This window comes from Zea mays, chromosome 10 (assembly GCF_902167145.1).
Source record: "Zea mays cultivar B73 chromosome 10, Zm-B73-REFERENCE-NAM-5.0, whole genome shotgun sequence".
Taxonomy (NCBI): Eukaryota; Viridiplantae; Streptophyta; class Magnoliopsida; order Poales; family Poaceae; genus Zea; species Zea mays.
Window position 1 is genome coordinate 92070203 of NC_050105.1, and position 17658 is coordinate 92087860.

At 57.9% G+C, this 17658-nt stretch overlaps 1 protein-coding gene across 1 annotated transcript; it reads left to right on the forward strand.

Annotated features, from left to right (window-relative positions):
• The first annotated feature begins 3544 nt into the window (after positions 1-3544).
• On the forward strand, positions 3545-15432 carry LOC103642618 (protein PIN-LIKES 7). Its single transcript, XM_020545417.1, is given in 10 exon segments — positions 3545-3949; positions 13718-13828; positions 13948-14067; positions 14169-14396; positions 14490-14605; positions 14698-14799; positions 14898-14950; positions 15076-15190; positions 15192-15214; positions 15308-15432. Coding segments are annotated over 10 exon segments (1398 nt in total).
• Positions 15433-17658: the final 2226 nt, after the last annotated feature.

The following is a 17658-nucleotide window of genomic DNA, read 5'->3' on the forward strand; positions in this document are numbered from 1 at the left end:
GACGCCAGTCTTGTTCCCCGTAGCCTGAGTCAGCTCGGGGTAGGGTAATGATGGCGCTTCCTGTCGACGCGGTCGGTCCGTGCCCTAGGTTGGGTGAGGTGGAGGCTCCTCCGAGGTCAAGGTCGAGTCTGTCTTCCAAGGTCGAGGTCGAGTCCGAGCCCCCGGGTCGGACAAGGCGGAGACCATCGGCTGAGGTCAGGGCTGAGTCCGAGCCCTGGGGTCGGGCGAAGCGGAGTTCGTCGTCCTTCGGGGCTGAGCCCGAGTCCGAGCCCTGGGGTCGGGCGAAGCGGAGTTCGTCGTCTTTCGGGGCTGAGCCCAAGTCCGAGCCCTGGGGTCGGGCGGAGCGGAGTTCGTCGTCTTCCGGGGCTGAGCCCGAGTCCGAACCCTGGGGTTGGGCGGAGCGGAGTTCCTCGTCTTCTGGGGCTGAGCCTGAGTCCGAGCCCTGGGTTCGGGCGAAGCGGAGTTCGTCGTCTTCTGGGGCTGAGCCCGAGTCCGAGCCCTAGGGTCGGGCGGAGCGGAGTTCGTCGTCTTCCGGGGCTGAGCCCGAGTCCGAGCCCTGGGGTCGGGCGGAGCGGAGTTCGTTGTCTTCCGGGGCTGAGCCCGAGTCTGAGCCCTGGGTTCGGGCGAAGCGGAGTTCGTCGTCTTCCGGGGCTGAGCCCGAGTCCGAGCCCTAGGGTCGGGCGAAGCGGAGTTTCCTATGACGCCTGAGGCCGGACTTGGCTGCTGTCAGCCTCACTCTGTCGAGTGGCTCAGCAGTCGGAGCGACGCAGGCGGCGCTGTCCTCTTGTCAGACCGGTCAGTGGAGCGGCGAAGTGACTGCGGTCACTTCGGCTCTGTCGACTGGAGGGCGTGCGTCAGGATAAAGGTGTCAGGCCACCTTTACATTAAATGCCCCTGCGATTTGGTCGGTTGGCGTGGCGATTTGGCCAAGGTTGCTTCTTGGTGAAGACTGGGCCTCGGGCGAGCCGAAGGTGTGTCCGTTGCTGGAGGGTTCCTCGGGCGAGACGTAGATCCTTCGGGGTCAGCTGCCCTTGCCCGAGGCTAGGCTCGGGCGAGGCGTGATCGCGTCCCTCGAATGGACTGATCCTTGACTTAATCGCACCCATCAGGCCTTTGCAGCTTTGTGCTGATGGGGGTTACCAGCTGAGATTTAGGAGTCTTGAGGGTACCCCTAATTATGGTCCCCGACAGTAGCCCCCGAGCCTCGAAGGGAGTGTTAATACTCGCTTGGAGGCTTTTGCCGCACTTTTTTGCAAGGGGACTAGCCTTTTTTGGTTGCATTTTGTTCCAGTGGGTGCGCGCGAGCGCACCCGCCGGGTGTAGCCCCCGAGGCCTCGGAGGAGTAGTTTGACTCCTTTGAGGTCTTAGTGCGTTTCACAATACTTTGGCTGGTCTGGTTGTTCCCTCATGCGAGCTGGTCGTAGCCTGGGTGCACGGTCGGGTCCCAAGTTCTCGGGCTGGTATGTTGACGCTGTCAACGGTTTGGCCAGAGTCGGGTTTGCGAGAGCAGCCCCCGAGCCTCTGCACAGGGCGAGAGGACGGTCAAGGACAGACTCGACTTTTTTACATACGCCCCTGCGTCGCCTTTCCGCAAGGAGGGGGGGAAGCGCCATGTTGCCCTCAGAGGGTGCCGAACATGGTGTCTCCGGTGAGCTGCTGGCGGGTAATCCGAGTGGACGCCCGTGCCCCATTTGTTAGGGGTCGGCTAGAGGCCCGGAGGCGTGCTCCAAAAGTACCTGCGGGTGATCTGCCGGACCCGGTCCCCTTTTGACGGGGTCCGAGGGCTCGATGCCTCCCTCTGATGGGATTTCGTTACAAGATCGTTCCCGCTGGTCTCGGAAATGTCCTAGGGTACCTCGGGAGCATAGCCCGAGCCTTGGTTATGTATCGAACGTACCCAGGGTCATCCCTCGCTCTGTGTCTGAGGCGACTGTGAACCCTTCGAGGGCCAGCCTACGAACCCCTGATCAGTAGTGGGCGCGGAGCATGAGTGGCCTGAGGCGGCCGTTGAACCCTTCCGAGGGGCCGGCCATCGGACCTCTGACCAGTAGTGGGCGTAGAACCCAAGTGCTCTGAGGCGGCCGTTGAACCCCTCCGAGGGGCCAGCGTTTGAACCTCTGGTCAGTAGGGAGGCTCGGGGCCTGTTTCCTTCACGGAGAAGGATCCTTTTCGGGGTATCCCCCTTTCCCGGTCCCTGTTGTAAGAGAGAGAAAGAGGAAAAGGATACAAAATCGAATGACGTGGCGTACCTTTTTCGACGCGGTCATTATGGCGAAGGCGAAGCGTCGCTTGCTTCTCCTGCCTGAGGCGCCGCCTGTCCCGCCGCGGAGTTAATGCGACGGGGCGAGTGGTTTGCGAGGCGGCCGTTGCGCATGTGCGAGCCGTTCGAGGAACGGAACACGGGCGCGCCGTCTTCACGCCGTGAGAGAGGGTTCTCTCGCGTCCCCTGGATGGGACGTAAGCTTGGCTGACGACGTGACCGCTGCTCCTGCCCGCTTGCCACCGCCATTACTGCCGGCCTATTTTTGGCCGCATCGACTGTTGCGCCTTCTCCCGCGGCCGACCGGCCCGTGACCGATGTGCCTGGCTGGCACTGTTGGGTCACACGCAGGGCTACCTCGAGTCGCGGCACTGGTTCCGCAGTCGAGGAGGCGCGGTAGTGGTGCGAGGGGCGGTGCAGTTGCTCGCACGTAGCAACCGGCACGCCGGCTGCATGACGTGTGGGCCTGGGCCTCCATGCTAGGCGCGTTGGAGTCGAAGGGGCGCACCCATTTGGCGCGGTAGCATGCCGACTGCATGGCTGTCCACCCTTTCACCCGCTGGTCTGGGCGAAAGTGGGGGAATGCTTGTAACCGCTAAGCAGTTGCATGCCCTGCGCGTGGCGGTTTGGCTTCTTCTGCCCTGGACCAGCTTGCATGACGCGTGGGGCCCAGCCCCCGTGTCGTAGGGGGAGGACCTTGGAGCGTGTTGGAGAAGACTCAGCCCGTGACGGCTGGGGACGCAAGTAGGGAGAGTCACCTTTTAAAAGGAGGGTGACCTCCTTGAGAGGCGACCATGTCTTCGCGCTCCCTCATGCACCGTGTCTTTCCGCCTTCCGAGCCCCCGGATGGGGAACGCCCGCAATCCTTCCGCCTTGTCGTCGGAGGGACGCAACTTCGAGGAAGTTGGTACCTTTCAGCCATCGTTCGGCTTCAAGGATTTTCATCAGGCAGCCCGGCCGCATCCCCTCACCGATGGTCACCTAAGACGGTGACCTCCAGTTTGATGGTGGGGAGAAGCGAACCGGGCTGCGGCCTCCGCCCCGCCCTCAGCTTCAAGGATCTTCATCATCCTTGCTAGGGCGGAGGGTGAGGCGAGCCGGGGGGCTGCCTCCGCGTGGGTCGGTAACCCTTTTCTTCCCCCGACGTCTGGGGGAGAAAGCCATCTTCTAGCTCCGCGGAGGCTTCCCTCAGCCACGTCGGGGAAGGCGGACCGCCGCTGCCCAGCTAGGGTGCAGCATTCCGTCCTCCATCCGGACGATGGTCGCGCCACGTACGGGCCGGCCATGTCTAGGCCTTCCTCGCACCGACAGCTGTGCCAGAGGGTCGCCCAGCACGTCGTGCGCCGCGAGGGCGGCGCTCATGTTCTGGGTGGCTCCGGCGAGGGTGAGGACTTGCCGGTGCGCCTTGAGGCGCCCGGCGCCCGCTGGGGCGGTGTTGAGGTGGTGAAAGCCGGAGAAGGCTTATGTGCCGACGAGATTGCCAACTCCGCCTGCACCCCCGGGCCTCCGTCCCTCGGCTTGAATGGCTGGTTCTCGTCCTTCGTGGGCGAGAGCCCTCCTGCCGCAGCACCCGCCCAGAAGTCGTTGCTGCAGCTGTTTCGCTACTCGGGGCGGAGGTCGTTTGTCGCTGCTGCCGGAGTGGGTGGCGGTGAGCCAGCTGGAGCCTTGTCGCCCCGCGGGTCCTCGAGTGTGAGGGGTTGTTTGTACCCGCGGGGGCGGAACCGGAGTTTAGTTTGTAACGACACTTTGAGTGCCGGTGTCTTGTTCATTGCGGCTGTCGGGGCCTGAACATGTATGTATTTTCGGCACGGAGCCGTGTTTTTTCCTCATTTTCAAGCACTAAGACTCGCCTGTTGGTTATCTGAACCGCTTCACCAAGCGTGAGTCGCCTCGTGCGAAGGTGACGAGTGAGGTATCCGTATCCCAGAGGCGTAGGAGTCCCTCGGCTCGGTTGGCCTTGCTGTCCGAGGCTTCTCTTGCTTAGTTAAAGGAACCCCTCGGTCGCTCTTCGATGAGCCGAAGCCGGAGGTAGCGGTGTCAGCACGGACAGAGGCAGAGTTGACTCAAAAAGAAGATTTGGTCGGCCGGAGCCTGGCCGGGTCGCCCACTGGCGGGACCTACGCCGGAGTTGAGCTACCGAGGCCACAAGCCTGGCTGATGTCTTCGGGGAACAGCTGGCCGAGGCCTCGGGGTGGCCGGCCGAGCCGTCTGCTCGAGCCGGATTCCTGGAGAAGACCCTGGCGGTGATGGCCCGGGTGTGGTGTTGATGTCATCCTTCAGTGTGGAGATCCTCCAACCGCGTCGCCATCCGAGGCTAGGTCGGACCTCGCCGAAGGTGTAGTTGACACCGAGGGTGCTGCTGCCCCCCTTCAACTGTCAACGTCCGAGCCTGTAGGATCGGGTTGTCTTGTAGTGTGTGTGTGTTTTCTGCGGCCGCCGAGGCCCAAACACACTGTCGTCGTGTTGTAATGCTGCGTCCCTTTTCCTCTTGTTTCCAGTGTCTGGACTTGCTTATCGGTAACAAACTTGTTTGTCCGAGCCAGAGTTACTTTTCACGGAAGGTGATGAGTGAGGTATCCGTATCCCGGAGGCATAGGAATCCTTCGGCTCGGTCGGCCTTGCCGCTTACGTGTACTCTTACTCGCCCATAGGGTTTTGTCACTGTCGCAGTCGAGAAGGCCCGAAAAATTGTTTCGGCAGAGGAGCTTTCGAGCGTGAAGACTTGTTCGGTCCGCGGAGTCACCTATCCGAGCGTGAGTTACTTATCGCAGAAGGTGATGAGTGAGGTATCCGTATCCCGGAGGCGTAGGAGTCCCTCCGCTCGGTCAGCCTTGGCTGCTTACGTGTACTCCGTCGTTTTCAGGATCCACTTTCGAAGTAGTCGAAAAGCACGAAAGGCATTCTGGCAGAAAAGATTTTTTCGTTTTTTTTCGAGGAAAATTTCGACGCAGAGGGGGTTCCCCCCTTCTAGCCCCCGAGGGAGGGTCGGGCTTTGCCGAGGCAAGGCTGACCCTTCCTTGACGACCAGACTTTGTGTGTGAACGGGGTGTACGAATAACTTGGAAGCATCTTAAGGGTAGAAGCGACGTAGCTGTTGGATGTTCCAAGCGTTGCTGTAGACCTCGCCTTGACTGTTGGCCAGCTTGTATGTTCCGGGCTTCAGAACCTTGGCGACGACAAACGGCCCTTCCCAGGGAGGCATGAGTTTGTGCTGCCCTCGGGCGTCTTGTCGCAGCCGAAGCACCAGGTCGCCCACCTGGAGGTCTCGGGACTGAACCCCTCGGGCGTGGTAGCGTTGTAGGGACTGCTGGTACCGCGCTAAGTGTAGTAAGGCCATGTCCCGAGCCTCTTCCAGCTGGTCCAGTGAGTCTTCTCGATTGACTCGATTGCTTTGGTCGGCGTAGGCCCTCGTCCTCGGGGAACCGTATTCTAAGTCTGTGGGCAAGATGGCCTCGGCCCCATAGACTAGAAAGAACGGTGTGAAGCCCGTGGCTCGGCTCGATGTTGTCCTCAGACTCCAGACCACCGAGGGGAGCTCCTTCATCCATCGCTTGCCGAACTTATTGAGGTCGTTGTAGATCCGAGGCTTGAGTCCTTGCAGAATCATGCCGTTGGCACGTTCTACCTGTCCATTTGTCATGGGGTGGGCCACGGTGGCCCAGTCCACCTGGATGTGGTGATCCTCGCAGAAGTCCAGGAACTTTCTGCCGGTGAACTGGGTGCCGTTGTCGGTGATGATGGAGTTCGGGACCCCAAAGCGATGGATGATGTTGGTGAAGAAGGCCACCGCCTGTTCGGACCTGATGCTGTTTAGGGGTCGGACCTCGATCCACTTGGAGAATTTGTCGATGGCGACCAACAGGTGCTTGTAGCCCCCGGGTGCCTTCTGCAAGGGGCCGACGAGGTCCAGACCCCACACAGCAAACGGCCAGGTGATGGGTATGGTCTGCAGAGCTTGAGCGGGCAGGTGGGTCTGCCTCGCGTAGAACTGACACCCTTCGCAGGTGCGGACAATTCTAGTGGCGTCGTCCACCGCCGTCGGCCAGTAGAAACCTTGTCGGAAGGCGTTTCCAACAAGGGTTCGAGGTGCTGCGTGATGGCCGCAAGCCCCTGAGTGTATCTCTTGTAAGAGCTCCTGGCCTTCGACGATGGAAATGCATCGCTGGAGGATGCCCGAGGGGCTGCGGTGGTAGAGCTCCTTCCCATCTCCCAGCAAGACGAACGACTTGGCGCGCCGCGCCAACCGCCGGGCTTCGGCTTGGTCGAGGGGTAGCTCTCCTCGGTGGAGATATTGCAGGTACGGGGTCTGCCAGTTTTGATTAGGCGTGACCCCGCTCCGCTCCTCCTCGATGCGCAGTGCCTCACCCTCGGGGGCCGAGGGTACCTCGGGCCGAGTCGAGGGTGCCTCGGGTTGAGCCGAGGGTACCTCGGACTGAGCCAAGGGTGCCTCGGGCTGGGCCGAGGCCTTCTCGGGCTCGGGTGTGTCGTCGGTCTTGACGGAGGGTTGATGCAGGTCTCGAGAGAATACGTCCGGGGGAACCATTGTTTGCCCCGAGGCTATTTTAGCCAGCTCGTCCGCAGTCTCGTTGTAGCGTCGGGCGATGTGATTGAGTTCGAGCCCGTAGAACTTGTCTTCCAGGCGCCGAACCTCATCGCAGTAGGCTTCCATCTTCGGGTCGCGGCAGTGGGAGTTCTTCATGACTTGGTCGATGACGAGCTGCGAGTCACCGCGAGCGTCGAGGCGTCGGACCCCTAGCTCGATGGCGATTCGCAACCTGTTTACCAGAGCCTCGTACTCAGCCACGTTGTTGGACGCCGGGAAGTAGAGGCGTAGCACGTAGCGTAGGTGCTTCCCAAGGGGCGAGATGAAGAGCAGGCCTGCGCCGGCCCCCGTCTTCATCAGCGACCCGTCAAAAAACATGGTCTAGAGCTCCGGCTGGATTGGAGCTGTTGGGAGCTGGGTGTCGACCCATTCAGCCACGAAGTCTGCAAAGACCTGGGACTTGATGGCCTTCCGAGGGGCGAACGAGATCGTCTCGCCCATGATCTCCACCGCCCACTTTGCAATCCTACCCGAGGCCTCTCGGGACTGGATGATCTCCCCCAGGGGGAAGGATGGCACCACAGTTACCGGATGAGACTCGAAGTAGTGTCGCAACTTCCGCCGCGTCAGGATCACCACGTACAGCAGCTTCTAAATTTGTGGGTAGCAGATCTTGGTCTCGGACAGTACCTCACTGATGAAGTAGACTGGCCTCTGGACGGGCAATGCATGCCCCTCTTCTCGTCTCTCAACCACAATCGCGGCGCTAACCACCTGAGTGGTAGCGGCGACGTAGATCAAGAGGGCTTCTCCAGCAGCGGGGGACACCAAGATGGGTGCGTTCGTGAGGAGTGCCTTCAGGTTCCCGAGGGCTTCCTCGGCCTCGGGAGTCCAAGCGAAGCACTCGGCCTTCCTTAAGAGGCGGTATAGAGACAGGCCTCTTTCGCCGAGGCGCGAGATGAAATGGCTCAGAGCCACGAGGCATCCCATGACCCTCTGTACGCCTTTCAAGTCCTTGAGGGGCCCCATGCTGGTGATGGCCGCGATCTTCTCCGGGTTGGCCTCGATGCCCCGCTCGGAGACGATGAACCCCAAGAGCATACCTCGAGGGACCCCGAAGACACACTTTTCGGGATTGAGCTTCACGCCTTTCGCCTTGAGACATCGGAATGTCACTTTAAGGTCGGAAAGGAGGTCGGAGGCTTTCCTCGTCTTGACTACGATGTCATCGATGTAGGCCTCGACCGTTCGGCCAATGTGTTCGCCGAACACATGGTTCATGCACCGCTGGTATGTTGCACCCGCATTCCTCAAGCCGAACGGCATGGTAACATAGCAGTACATGCCGAAGGGTGTGATGGAAGAAGTCACGAGCTGGTCGGACTCTTTCATCCTGATTTGGTGATACCCTGAGTAGGCATCGAGGAAAGACAGGGTTTCACACCCAGCAGTGGAATCCATGATTTGATCGATGCGAGGCAGAGGGTAGGGAACTTTTGCATATGCTTTGTTTAGACCAGAGTAGTCTACACACATCCGCCATTTCTCCCCTTTCTTTCTCACAAGCACAGGGTTGGCAAGCCATTCGGGATGGAATACCTCTTTGATGAACCCTGCCGCCATTAGCTTGTGGATCTCCTCGCCTATGGCTCTGCGCTTTTCTTCGTCGAACCGGCGCAGAGGCTGCTTCATGGGTCGGGCTCCAGCTTGGATATCCAGCGAGTGCTCGGCGACTTCCCTCGGTATGTCGGGCATGTCCGAGGGACTCCACACGAAAACGTCGGTGTTTGCGCGGAGAAAGTCGATGAGCACTGCTTCCTATTTGGGGTCGAGCTCGGAGCCGATCCGGATCTGCTTGGAGGCGTCGTTGCAGGGGTCAAGAGGGACGAACTTAATCGTCTCCGCTGGCTCGAAGTTGCCGGCGTGGCGCTTCACGTCTGGCGCCTCCCTAGAGAGGCTCTCCAGGTCGGCGATGAGGGCCTCGGACTCAGCGAGGGCCTCGACGTACTCCACGCACTCCACGTCGCATTCGTATGCGTGTCGGTACGTGGGCCCGACGGTGATGACCCCGTTGGGGCCCGGCATCTTGAGCTTGAGGTAGGTGTAGTTGGAGATGGCCATGAACTTGGCATAGCATGGCCTCCCCAACACTGCGTGGTAGGTCCCTTGAAACCCGACCACTTCGAACGTGAGGGTCTCCCTTTGAAAGTTGGAGGGCGTCCCAAAGCAGACGGGTAGATCGAGTTGTCCGAGGGGTTGGACGCGCTTCCCGGGGATGATCCCGTGGAAAGGCGCAGCGCCCGTCCGGACCGAGGACAGATCGATCCGCAGGAGCCTGAGGGTCTCGGCGTAGATGATGTTGAGGCTGCTGCCTCCGTCCATGAGGACCTTGGTGAGCCTGACGTTGCCGATGATGGGGTTGACAACGAGCGGGTATTTCCCCGGGCTCGGCACATGGTCGGGATGGTCGGCCTGGTCGAAGGTGATGGGCTTGTCGGACCAGTCTAGGTAGACTGGTGCCACCACCTTTACCAAGTAGACCTCCCGACGCTCTTGCTTGCGGTGCCGAGCCGAGGCATTTGCCCCTTGCCCACCGTAGATCATGAAGCAGTCGCGGACCTCGGGGAACTCTCCTGCCTTGTGATCTTCCTTCTTAGCGTCGTCGAGAGCCTTGCCACCCTCTGCGGGTGGCCTGGCCTTGTGAAAGTGGCGTCGAAGCATGGCACACTCCTCAAGGGTGTGCTTGATGGGCCCCTGATGATAGGGGCACGACTCCTTGAGCATCTTGTCGAAGAGGTTGGCACCTCCAGGAGGTTTCTAAGGGTTCTTGTACTTGGCGGCGGCGACAAGGTCCGCGTCGGTGGCGTCGCGTTTCGCTTGCGACTTCTTTTTGCCCTTCTTCTTGGTGCCGCGCTGAGTTGACGCCTCGGGAACATCTTCCGGTGGGCGGCCCTGGGGCTGCTTGTCCTTCCGGAAGATGGCCTCAACCGCCTCCTGGCCAGAGGCGAACTTGGTGGCGATGTCCATCAGCTCACTCGCCCTGGTGGGGGTCTTGCGACCCAGCTTGCTCACCAGGTCGCGGCAAGTGGTGCCGGCGAGGAACGCGCTGATGACATCCGAATCGGTGACGTTGGGCAGCTCGGTGCGTTGCTTCGAGAATCGCCGGATGTAGTCCCGGAGAGATTCTCCCGGCTGCTGGCGGCAGCTTCGGAGATCCCAGGAGTTTCCAGGGCGCACATACGTGCCTTGGAAATTGCCGGCGAAGGCTTGGACCAGGTCGTCCCAGTTGGAGATCTGCCCCGGAGGCAGGTGCTCCAGCCAGGCTCGAGCGGTGTCGGAGAGGAACAGGGGGAGGTTGCGGATGATGAGGTTATCATCGTCCGTTCCACCCAGTTGGCAGGCCAGTCGATAGTCCGCGAGCCACAGTTCTGGTCTCGTCTCCCCCAAGTACTTTGTGATAGTAGTCGGGGTTCGGAACCGGGTCGGGAACGGCGCCCGTCGTATGGCGCGGCTGAAAGCCTGCGGACCGGGTGGTTCGGGCGAAGGACTCCAATCCTCCCCGCTGTCGTAGCGTCCCCCACGCCTGGGGTGGTAGCCTCGGCGCACCCTCTCGTCGAGGTGGGCCCGACGGCTGTGGTGATGGTGCTCGTTACCGAGGCGACCCGGGGCCGCAGGCGCTGTGTTGTGCGTGCGCCCGGTGTGGACCGAGGCTTCCCGCATGAATCGGGAAGTCGCGGCGCGATGTTCCGAGGGGTACCCCTGCCTTCGGGAGGCGGAGCTTTCGGCCCGTCGAACCGCGGCATCCTCCAGGAGGTTCTTGAGCTCTCCCTAGATACGCCGCCCCTCGGTGGTTGATGGCTCCGGCATCGCACGGAGAAGTATTGCCGCTGCAGCCAGGTTCTGGCCGACTCCACTGGAAACCGGTGGCGGCCTTACCCTGACGTCGTCGGCGATGCGGTGCTAGATGCCCTAGGGGAGATGACGCGCTTCTCCTGCCAGAGGTTGGCCCGCCCATTCCTGCCCGATGTCCCAGCGGATCGGCTCAAGCGTTCCTGCTCCCTCGTTGAGCCTGGCCTGCATCTCGCGGATTTGCTCGAGCTGTGGGTCATGACCCCCCGCCGGGACGGGGACCACAACTAGCTCCCGAAGGATGTCAACGCGAGGCACGGGCCTAGGGGATCACCGTTCTCCGGTATACCAAGATGGTTGCCTTCGCCGGGACCCCCTAGATCGACGTGGAAACATTCGCGACTTGGACCGCAGTCCTCGCCGCCGAGGCTGCGGCTACCGTCGGAACAGTCGGAAAGGCAGTAGTCGCATGCGGTCATGAAGTCCCGCACGGCACTGGGGTTACCAAGTCCGGAGAAATCCCAACAGAGGCCGGGCTCGCCATCTTCCTCGGACCCCGAGGGCCCGTAGGTCGAGACGGCCATCAGCCGGTCCTAGGGTGACCGCACACGATACCCCAGAGGGTTTGGACTCGCCTCTATGAGAACGTCCACCGAAGCGGGGTTGCTTGGTGGGTCGAGGCCGAATCCAAAAGGCGCGAGATGGGAATCGGTCGGTACCTTTTGGTCGACGGGCGGCGACGAAGTCACGTCAGGGACTGACTGCACCGTCGTCTCAGGTACGAGGGTGACACCTAGCAAGTCCTTCACGAGCATGCTGGCGTCGTCCGTTTGCTCGAGGTTGGTGTGTTGCGGGGAGACGGCGCTCGTCTTCGTCTCAGACGCGAGGCTGATGCCCGACGCGCTCCCCGTTGGGGTGCCGGCACCGTCGACTCGCTCGACAGCCAACGAGGTGCCGCCTCCTGCTTGGCCTTGGTTGCCCCGCCTCCTCCTCCGTCGGCGGGGGAGGGGACGGGACAAACCCGAATGTCGTCCTTCCACCACGTGGGGAAGGCGTCGTCGATTTCCCCGCCGGCGGGCGGGTTGTCGACCGCCATTATCGCTGTCGCGCGGCGGGGGAAGGAGTATCACGTCGTAGCTGCCGTCGAGGGACATGAACTCAAGACTCCTGAAACGGAGCACCGCCCCGGGCTGGAGAGGTTGCTGGAGACTGCCCATCTGGAGCTTGACGGGAAGCTGTTCGTCAACACGCAGCAGGCCCCTACCTAGCGCGCCAACTGTCGGTGTTTCGAAACCCAGGGGTCCCTGGACCGACGAGTGAATTGTCGCCGCGTGCCCCAGCCCAGATGGGTCGGCGCGAGGCAGAACGCGAAGGGGGGAGAGCAGCCGGAGGGAGACAGGCGTGGGAGGTGGAACCCGCGGCCTTCGTGTTAGCCCCGCTCCCAGGTCGGGTGCGCTTGCAGGAGGGGGTTACAAGCGTCCACGCGGGAGGGAGCGAGCGGCCTTGCACGAGCGCCGTCCCGTCCTTCCCCGCGCGGCCAACCCTCTGTAAGAGGGCCATGGACCTCCCTTTTATAGGCGTAAGGAGAGGACCCAGGTGTACAATGGGGGTGTAGCAGTGTGCTAACGTGTCTAGCGGAGGAGAGCTAGTGCCCTAAGTACATGCCATCGTGGCAGCCGGAGAGGTTTTGGCACCCAGTTCGTGTGGTGTCGTGGCCGTCGGAGGAGCGCCAGAGCCTAGCGGAAGGACAACTGTCGGGGCTGTCGAGTCCTTGTTGACGTCCTCTTGCTTCCGTAAGGGGGCTGAGAGCCGCCGTCGTCACAGGGCATGCGGGGCGCCATCATTACTTGTCTGGCGGAGCGAGCCAGATGGAACGCCGGTCTTGTTCCCCGTAGCCTGAGTCAGCTCAGGGTAGGGTAATGATGGCGCTTCCTGTCAACGCGGTCAGTCCGTGCCCTAGGTTGGGCGAGGTGGAGGCTCCTCCGAGGTCGAGGTCGAGTCTGTCTTCCAAGGTCGAGGTCGAGTCCGAGCCCTCGAGTCGGACAAGGCGGAGACCGTCGGCTGAGGTCAGGGCTGAGTCTGAGCCCTGGGGTCGGGCGAAGCGGAGTTCGTCATCCTTCGGGGCTAAGCCCGAGTCCGAGCCCTGGGGTCGGGTGAAGCGGAGTTCGTCGTCTTCCGGGGCTGAGCTCGAGTCCGAGCCCTGGGGTCGGGCGGAGCGGAGTTCGTCATCTTCTGGGCTGAGCCCGAGTCCGAGCCCTGGGGTCGGGCGGAGCGGAGTTCGTCGTCTTCCGGGGCTGAGCCCGAGTCCGAGCCCTGGGTTCGGGCGAAGCGGAGTTCGTCGTCTTCCGGGGCTGAGCCTGAGTCCGAGCCCTGGGGTTGGGCGGAGCGGAGTTCGTCGTCTTCCAGGGGTGAGCCCGAGTCCGAGCCCTGGGGTCGGGCGGAGTGGAGTTCGTCGTCTTCCGGGGCTGAGCCCGAGTCCGAGCCCTGGGTTCGGGCGAAGCGGAGTTCGTCGTCTTCCAGGGCTGAGCCCGAGTCCGAGCCCTAGGGTCGGGCGAAGCGGAGTTTCCTATGACGCCTGAGGCCGGACTTGGTTGCTGTCAGCCTCACTCTGTCGAGTGGCTCAGCAGTCGGAGCGGCGCAGGCGGCGCTGTCCTCTTGTCAGACCGGTCAGTGGAGCGGCGAAGTGACTGCGGTTACTTCGGCTCTATCGACTGGAGGGCATGCGTCAGGATAAAGGTGTCAGGCCACCTTTGCATTAAATGCCCCTGCGATTTGGTTGGTTGGCGTGGCGATTTGGCCAAGGTTGCTTCTTGGTGAAGACTGGGCCTCGGGCGAGCCAAAGGTGTGTCCGTTGCTGGAGGGGGTCCTCGGGCGAGACGTAGATCCTCCGGGGTCGGCTGCCCTTGCCCGAGGCTGGGCTCGAGCGAGGCGTGATCGCGTCCCTCGAATGGACTGATCCTTGACTTAATCGCATCCATCAGGCCTTTGCAGCTTTGTGCTGATGGGGGTTACCAGCTGAGATTTAGGAGTCTTGAGGGTACCCCTAATTATGGTCCCCGACAAATATAGCGATCACGTTCATGATCGGTGGCACTCTGGGCTGGATAGCTTGCAACATCTTGAAGCCACTGCAGCACTTCAGGGGCTTGATCATGGCCTTCTGCTTAGCAGGTACAATTTCATCACTGGACGTTCATGTTTCATTCAGTCTGCATTTTTTTAGATAATGGAAACATAATGTTCAATCTGCATGCAAGCCGAGTTGATACATTAGTAATGGCCTCTACTGACAAACGCAGGAAACCTGCTCCTGATCATTGTCCCGGCTGTATGCGACAAAGACCGGAACCCGTTTGGGGATGATTCAAGCACTTGCCGCTCACGCAGTCTCTCCTACTTGTCCTTGTCCATGGCTGTAAGGGGCTAACTATCTTGTTTGTTTAATTTCCCACATACATACACGAGTCTAGCGAGTTCTTCAGTCTGAGTGAATCTGTCTTGCTTCGCATTGGGCAGCTAGGTGGCCTCTTCATATGGACGCACACGTACAGCCTAATGCAGAAGTCCGGCAAGCTATATAACAAAATGCAGTCTAAAAGAATCCAGTGCCTAGCCGACAGCAACGAGGAGCATGAGCAAGCGAAAGAAGATGGGTCAGCTGGCTGCGCTGACAAGGAGGCACCTCTTCCGACGTCAATCAAGCCTCGCGAGCACGAGCACGGGGAAGAGAAAGAACACCAAATGGTAAGCAATTTTACAGTGCAGTCGACTGTATCGCCAGCGGCCATGCATGGTCACGGTGGAATATTGGGAGAAACTGACTCGCTAGAACTGTAGGAGGCCCCTCTCTTGTCCTGCGAGAGCGAGGTCACTGACAAAGGGTTCTGGACGAAGCTGAAAGACGCTATCCACCAGTTCATCGAGGAGATGATGGCACCGCCCACCATATCCACGGTATGTTTCGGTATCTCGCTTCTCACTTCGTTGTGGCACATATTTGGAATTGGAAGGACCAAATCTGATGTTGATGCCACATCTTGGATCAAATAATTGGGTTCCTTGTTGGCCTGGTCCCTTGGCTAAAATCCCTAATCGTCAGCGATGGAGCTCCTTTCAAAGTTATACAGGATTCCCTCCAGCTGATGGGGTAAGCATGCACATCGGTCGACGGAGTGTTTCAAACCGCCTACTGCTGCCTGTCAACACCTCTTCAGGCTGGTCACTCATGGTCTGCTTTTGTTGCAGCGACAGCACGATCCCTTGCATCACCCTTATCCTAGGCGGAAACCTGACTCAAGGTGGGCACTATTTCGATTAGAATCAGACATAGCGGTGATCCAAGCACGTCCACCCCCTGGACGGGACGACCGCGCGTTCTGAAACCGATTTGAACTCTGAAGTCGCTATGGATGTGAGCGTGCAGGGCTTCGGAAGTCGGGGCTGAAGCATGCGGTGATCGTCGCAATCCTGTGCGTCCGCTTCGTGCTCCTCCTGCTGATCGGCATCGCCGTCGTCCGCACCGCGTATGGGCTCGGCTTCCGTGCCTCCCACGATGAACATCGGTATGTACGCCCATGAAACTCTGAAGCCGATCGATGGCGCTCCGTTTCCGCTGTGTTCGGCAGCCTGATTCCTAAGAGACTCGTGTGGTTCAGGAACAATGGCTCAGCTGTTCGACGTTGGACAAGAGGAATGCTCCATGATTTTTCTCTAGACGTACCATGTTGCCGTGGTTGCGCTGACGGCGTGGTCGACGATCTTCATGTTCGTTCTGTCTTGATTGAAGTCGGTCACCAGAACCAATGCACAGTAGCATTTTTTGAGCCTATTGTTGCTCAAGGCATTCAGCTTAGCAACAGGAAAGGAAGGGATGGTGATGGGTTTCATGTCTCAATGAGCATGAGCAAAAGCTAAAGGTGACATACAACAATATATATACACATAGGCAGTAGTAGACTATGATCATATAGGTAATTGTTTATTAATTTATTATGTTGGGCTGATGGGTGATGGCTGACCTATTAGTCGGCAATTATTGGCATAGTTCAAACAATTCATGGAAGTAGAGGGTTCCATTTTGTTCCATGTATACACATGAAGAAACAAGGAATCATCCCTACAGAAAAACAAATGAAGAAGGGTACTATTATTCTTGAGTATTTGATCAGTAAAAAAGATTCTGTGTTAGCTCTCAAGGCTGAGAAATTACATTTGTGTAGAAAACTAAGCCTACTGCTACACAACATATTGTTCGAGGACTTAAAGGGCTTTGGTTAGTACCTGATGTTTTAGCATGTCGCAACACTGAGGTACACTATACAGTCGCCTTCCTCAAGTTCCAGTCCTTCAAAGCCTCCATTTTGCTGTTTGTCGGTGCTGAAAACTGAATCTTTGATGCTCATTTTTGTATCCTCTGTAGCCATTGGAGGAACATGTGAAGGCCAAGCTTTCACAATTTTGCCATGTCTAACGAGTTGTGCAGGTAGTTGTCAGCGATGCCTCCGTTCAGGTTGGAGGATGAGGTGATCTTCCAGTGGTGTGCTGCCGCCTTGCTCAGATGGCGAGAGGCATCTACAGCTGATTTCTGCTTCTTTCCACTGCTCCCCAGATCGTAGGTTGTTTGGGGTCTAATATAATGTTACACATTATGTGCCACATTGAATTTATGGGACGGGTGAAAACTTGTAGTTCTCTGCGTCAATCCTTTAGGGTTGCAATGCTAGAGTTGCAGATAGTTTTTTTGTCACTATTATAAAGTATTGACTTAGATAAGATGGCGTGTCAATTCAATTTACCAGTCAGACTTCTGATGTGCTAATTGGTATTATTCTGCATTTGGGTATTCTAAGGGCGCTTTGGCTCCTTTCATTACCTTGTCAATTTGTAGAAACTATTGTTCTCTCACCTGTCAAATCTATATCCCAAGGAAGTAGTTAAGGGAGCAGACGTTGTGTACATAGATGTTTGGGCCAACATGGGACAAAAGGAAGAAGTTAGTTATAGAAATCAGAAGTTTCAGTGATTCATGGTATGTTTGATTTTCACACTTTCTATAATTTATGTGTGTCTTACTGGACTCCAAGTACATATACTTGCAAAAGCCCATGAGGCGATTGAGTCACAACTAGAAAAATAATCATATATATTCTGACCTTCATATGATTCATGATACTAGGTCTTTATCTCAAATCATGATTATGGTGTACATTGATTGTTTTACTTTTTCCAAATTAAGAACAACATAGAAACTGAAGGGAAGGATCATATTTCATATTAAGGCAAAACTTTTCAGTTAATTCTTCTTTCTTTTTGTTGTTGTTGAGGAATTTGGTGTTTTCTCTTCTACAACTATTGAGCATCTCATAGTGTGTTTACTAGAAAACCATAAAATGAAATATCTTCATTGTAGGATGTGCTTGGCGGGAAGCATTCGTAGTCATAGGGTTACTTGTTAATAGTTTGATTGAGCAAGTCAAGCATTGAGGCCATCGAGGCGGGGAAGAAGAAGCTCTATGAGGCAACCTACATCAAGAACCTCACAACACGCATGGGTCCATTCATGGACCGCGTCGTCGTCGAGGCCATGGTAATACTGTATTGGTTATTGGTTGCCGACAAAGAATTTGAGATTAAGATCAACGACAATATATATGAAGTTCGTATCAGATGCTCAGGTTGAGATCAATGATAATATATGTGAAGTTTGTATGAGATGCTTAGGTTATAGATGGTAGGTTCCTAATTTTGACCATGTACAAAGGTTGAGATCAATGATAATATATGTGAAGTTCGTATCATATGCTTAGGTTGTAGAGAGTAGGTTCCTAATTGTGACCATATACTAAATTGTATATCTATTGCTAAGTTACAATATAAACCAAATAAACTTAGCCTGACCAACTTGCAGAAAATATGTTATAGCAACTAAGGATATATGAATTGCTCATATGTTACTTTCTATTCATGCTTGAAATTGAATTTACTTTTATGTGAATTTTATGCATAA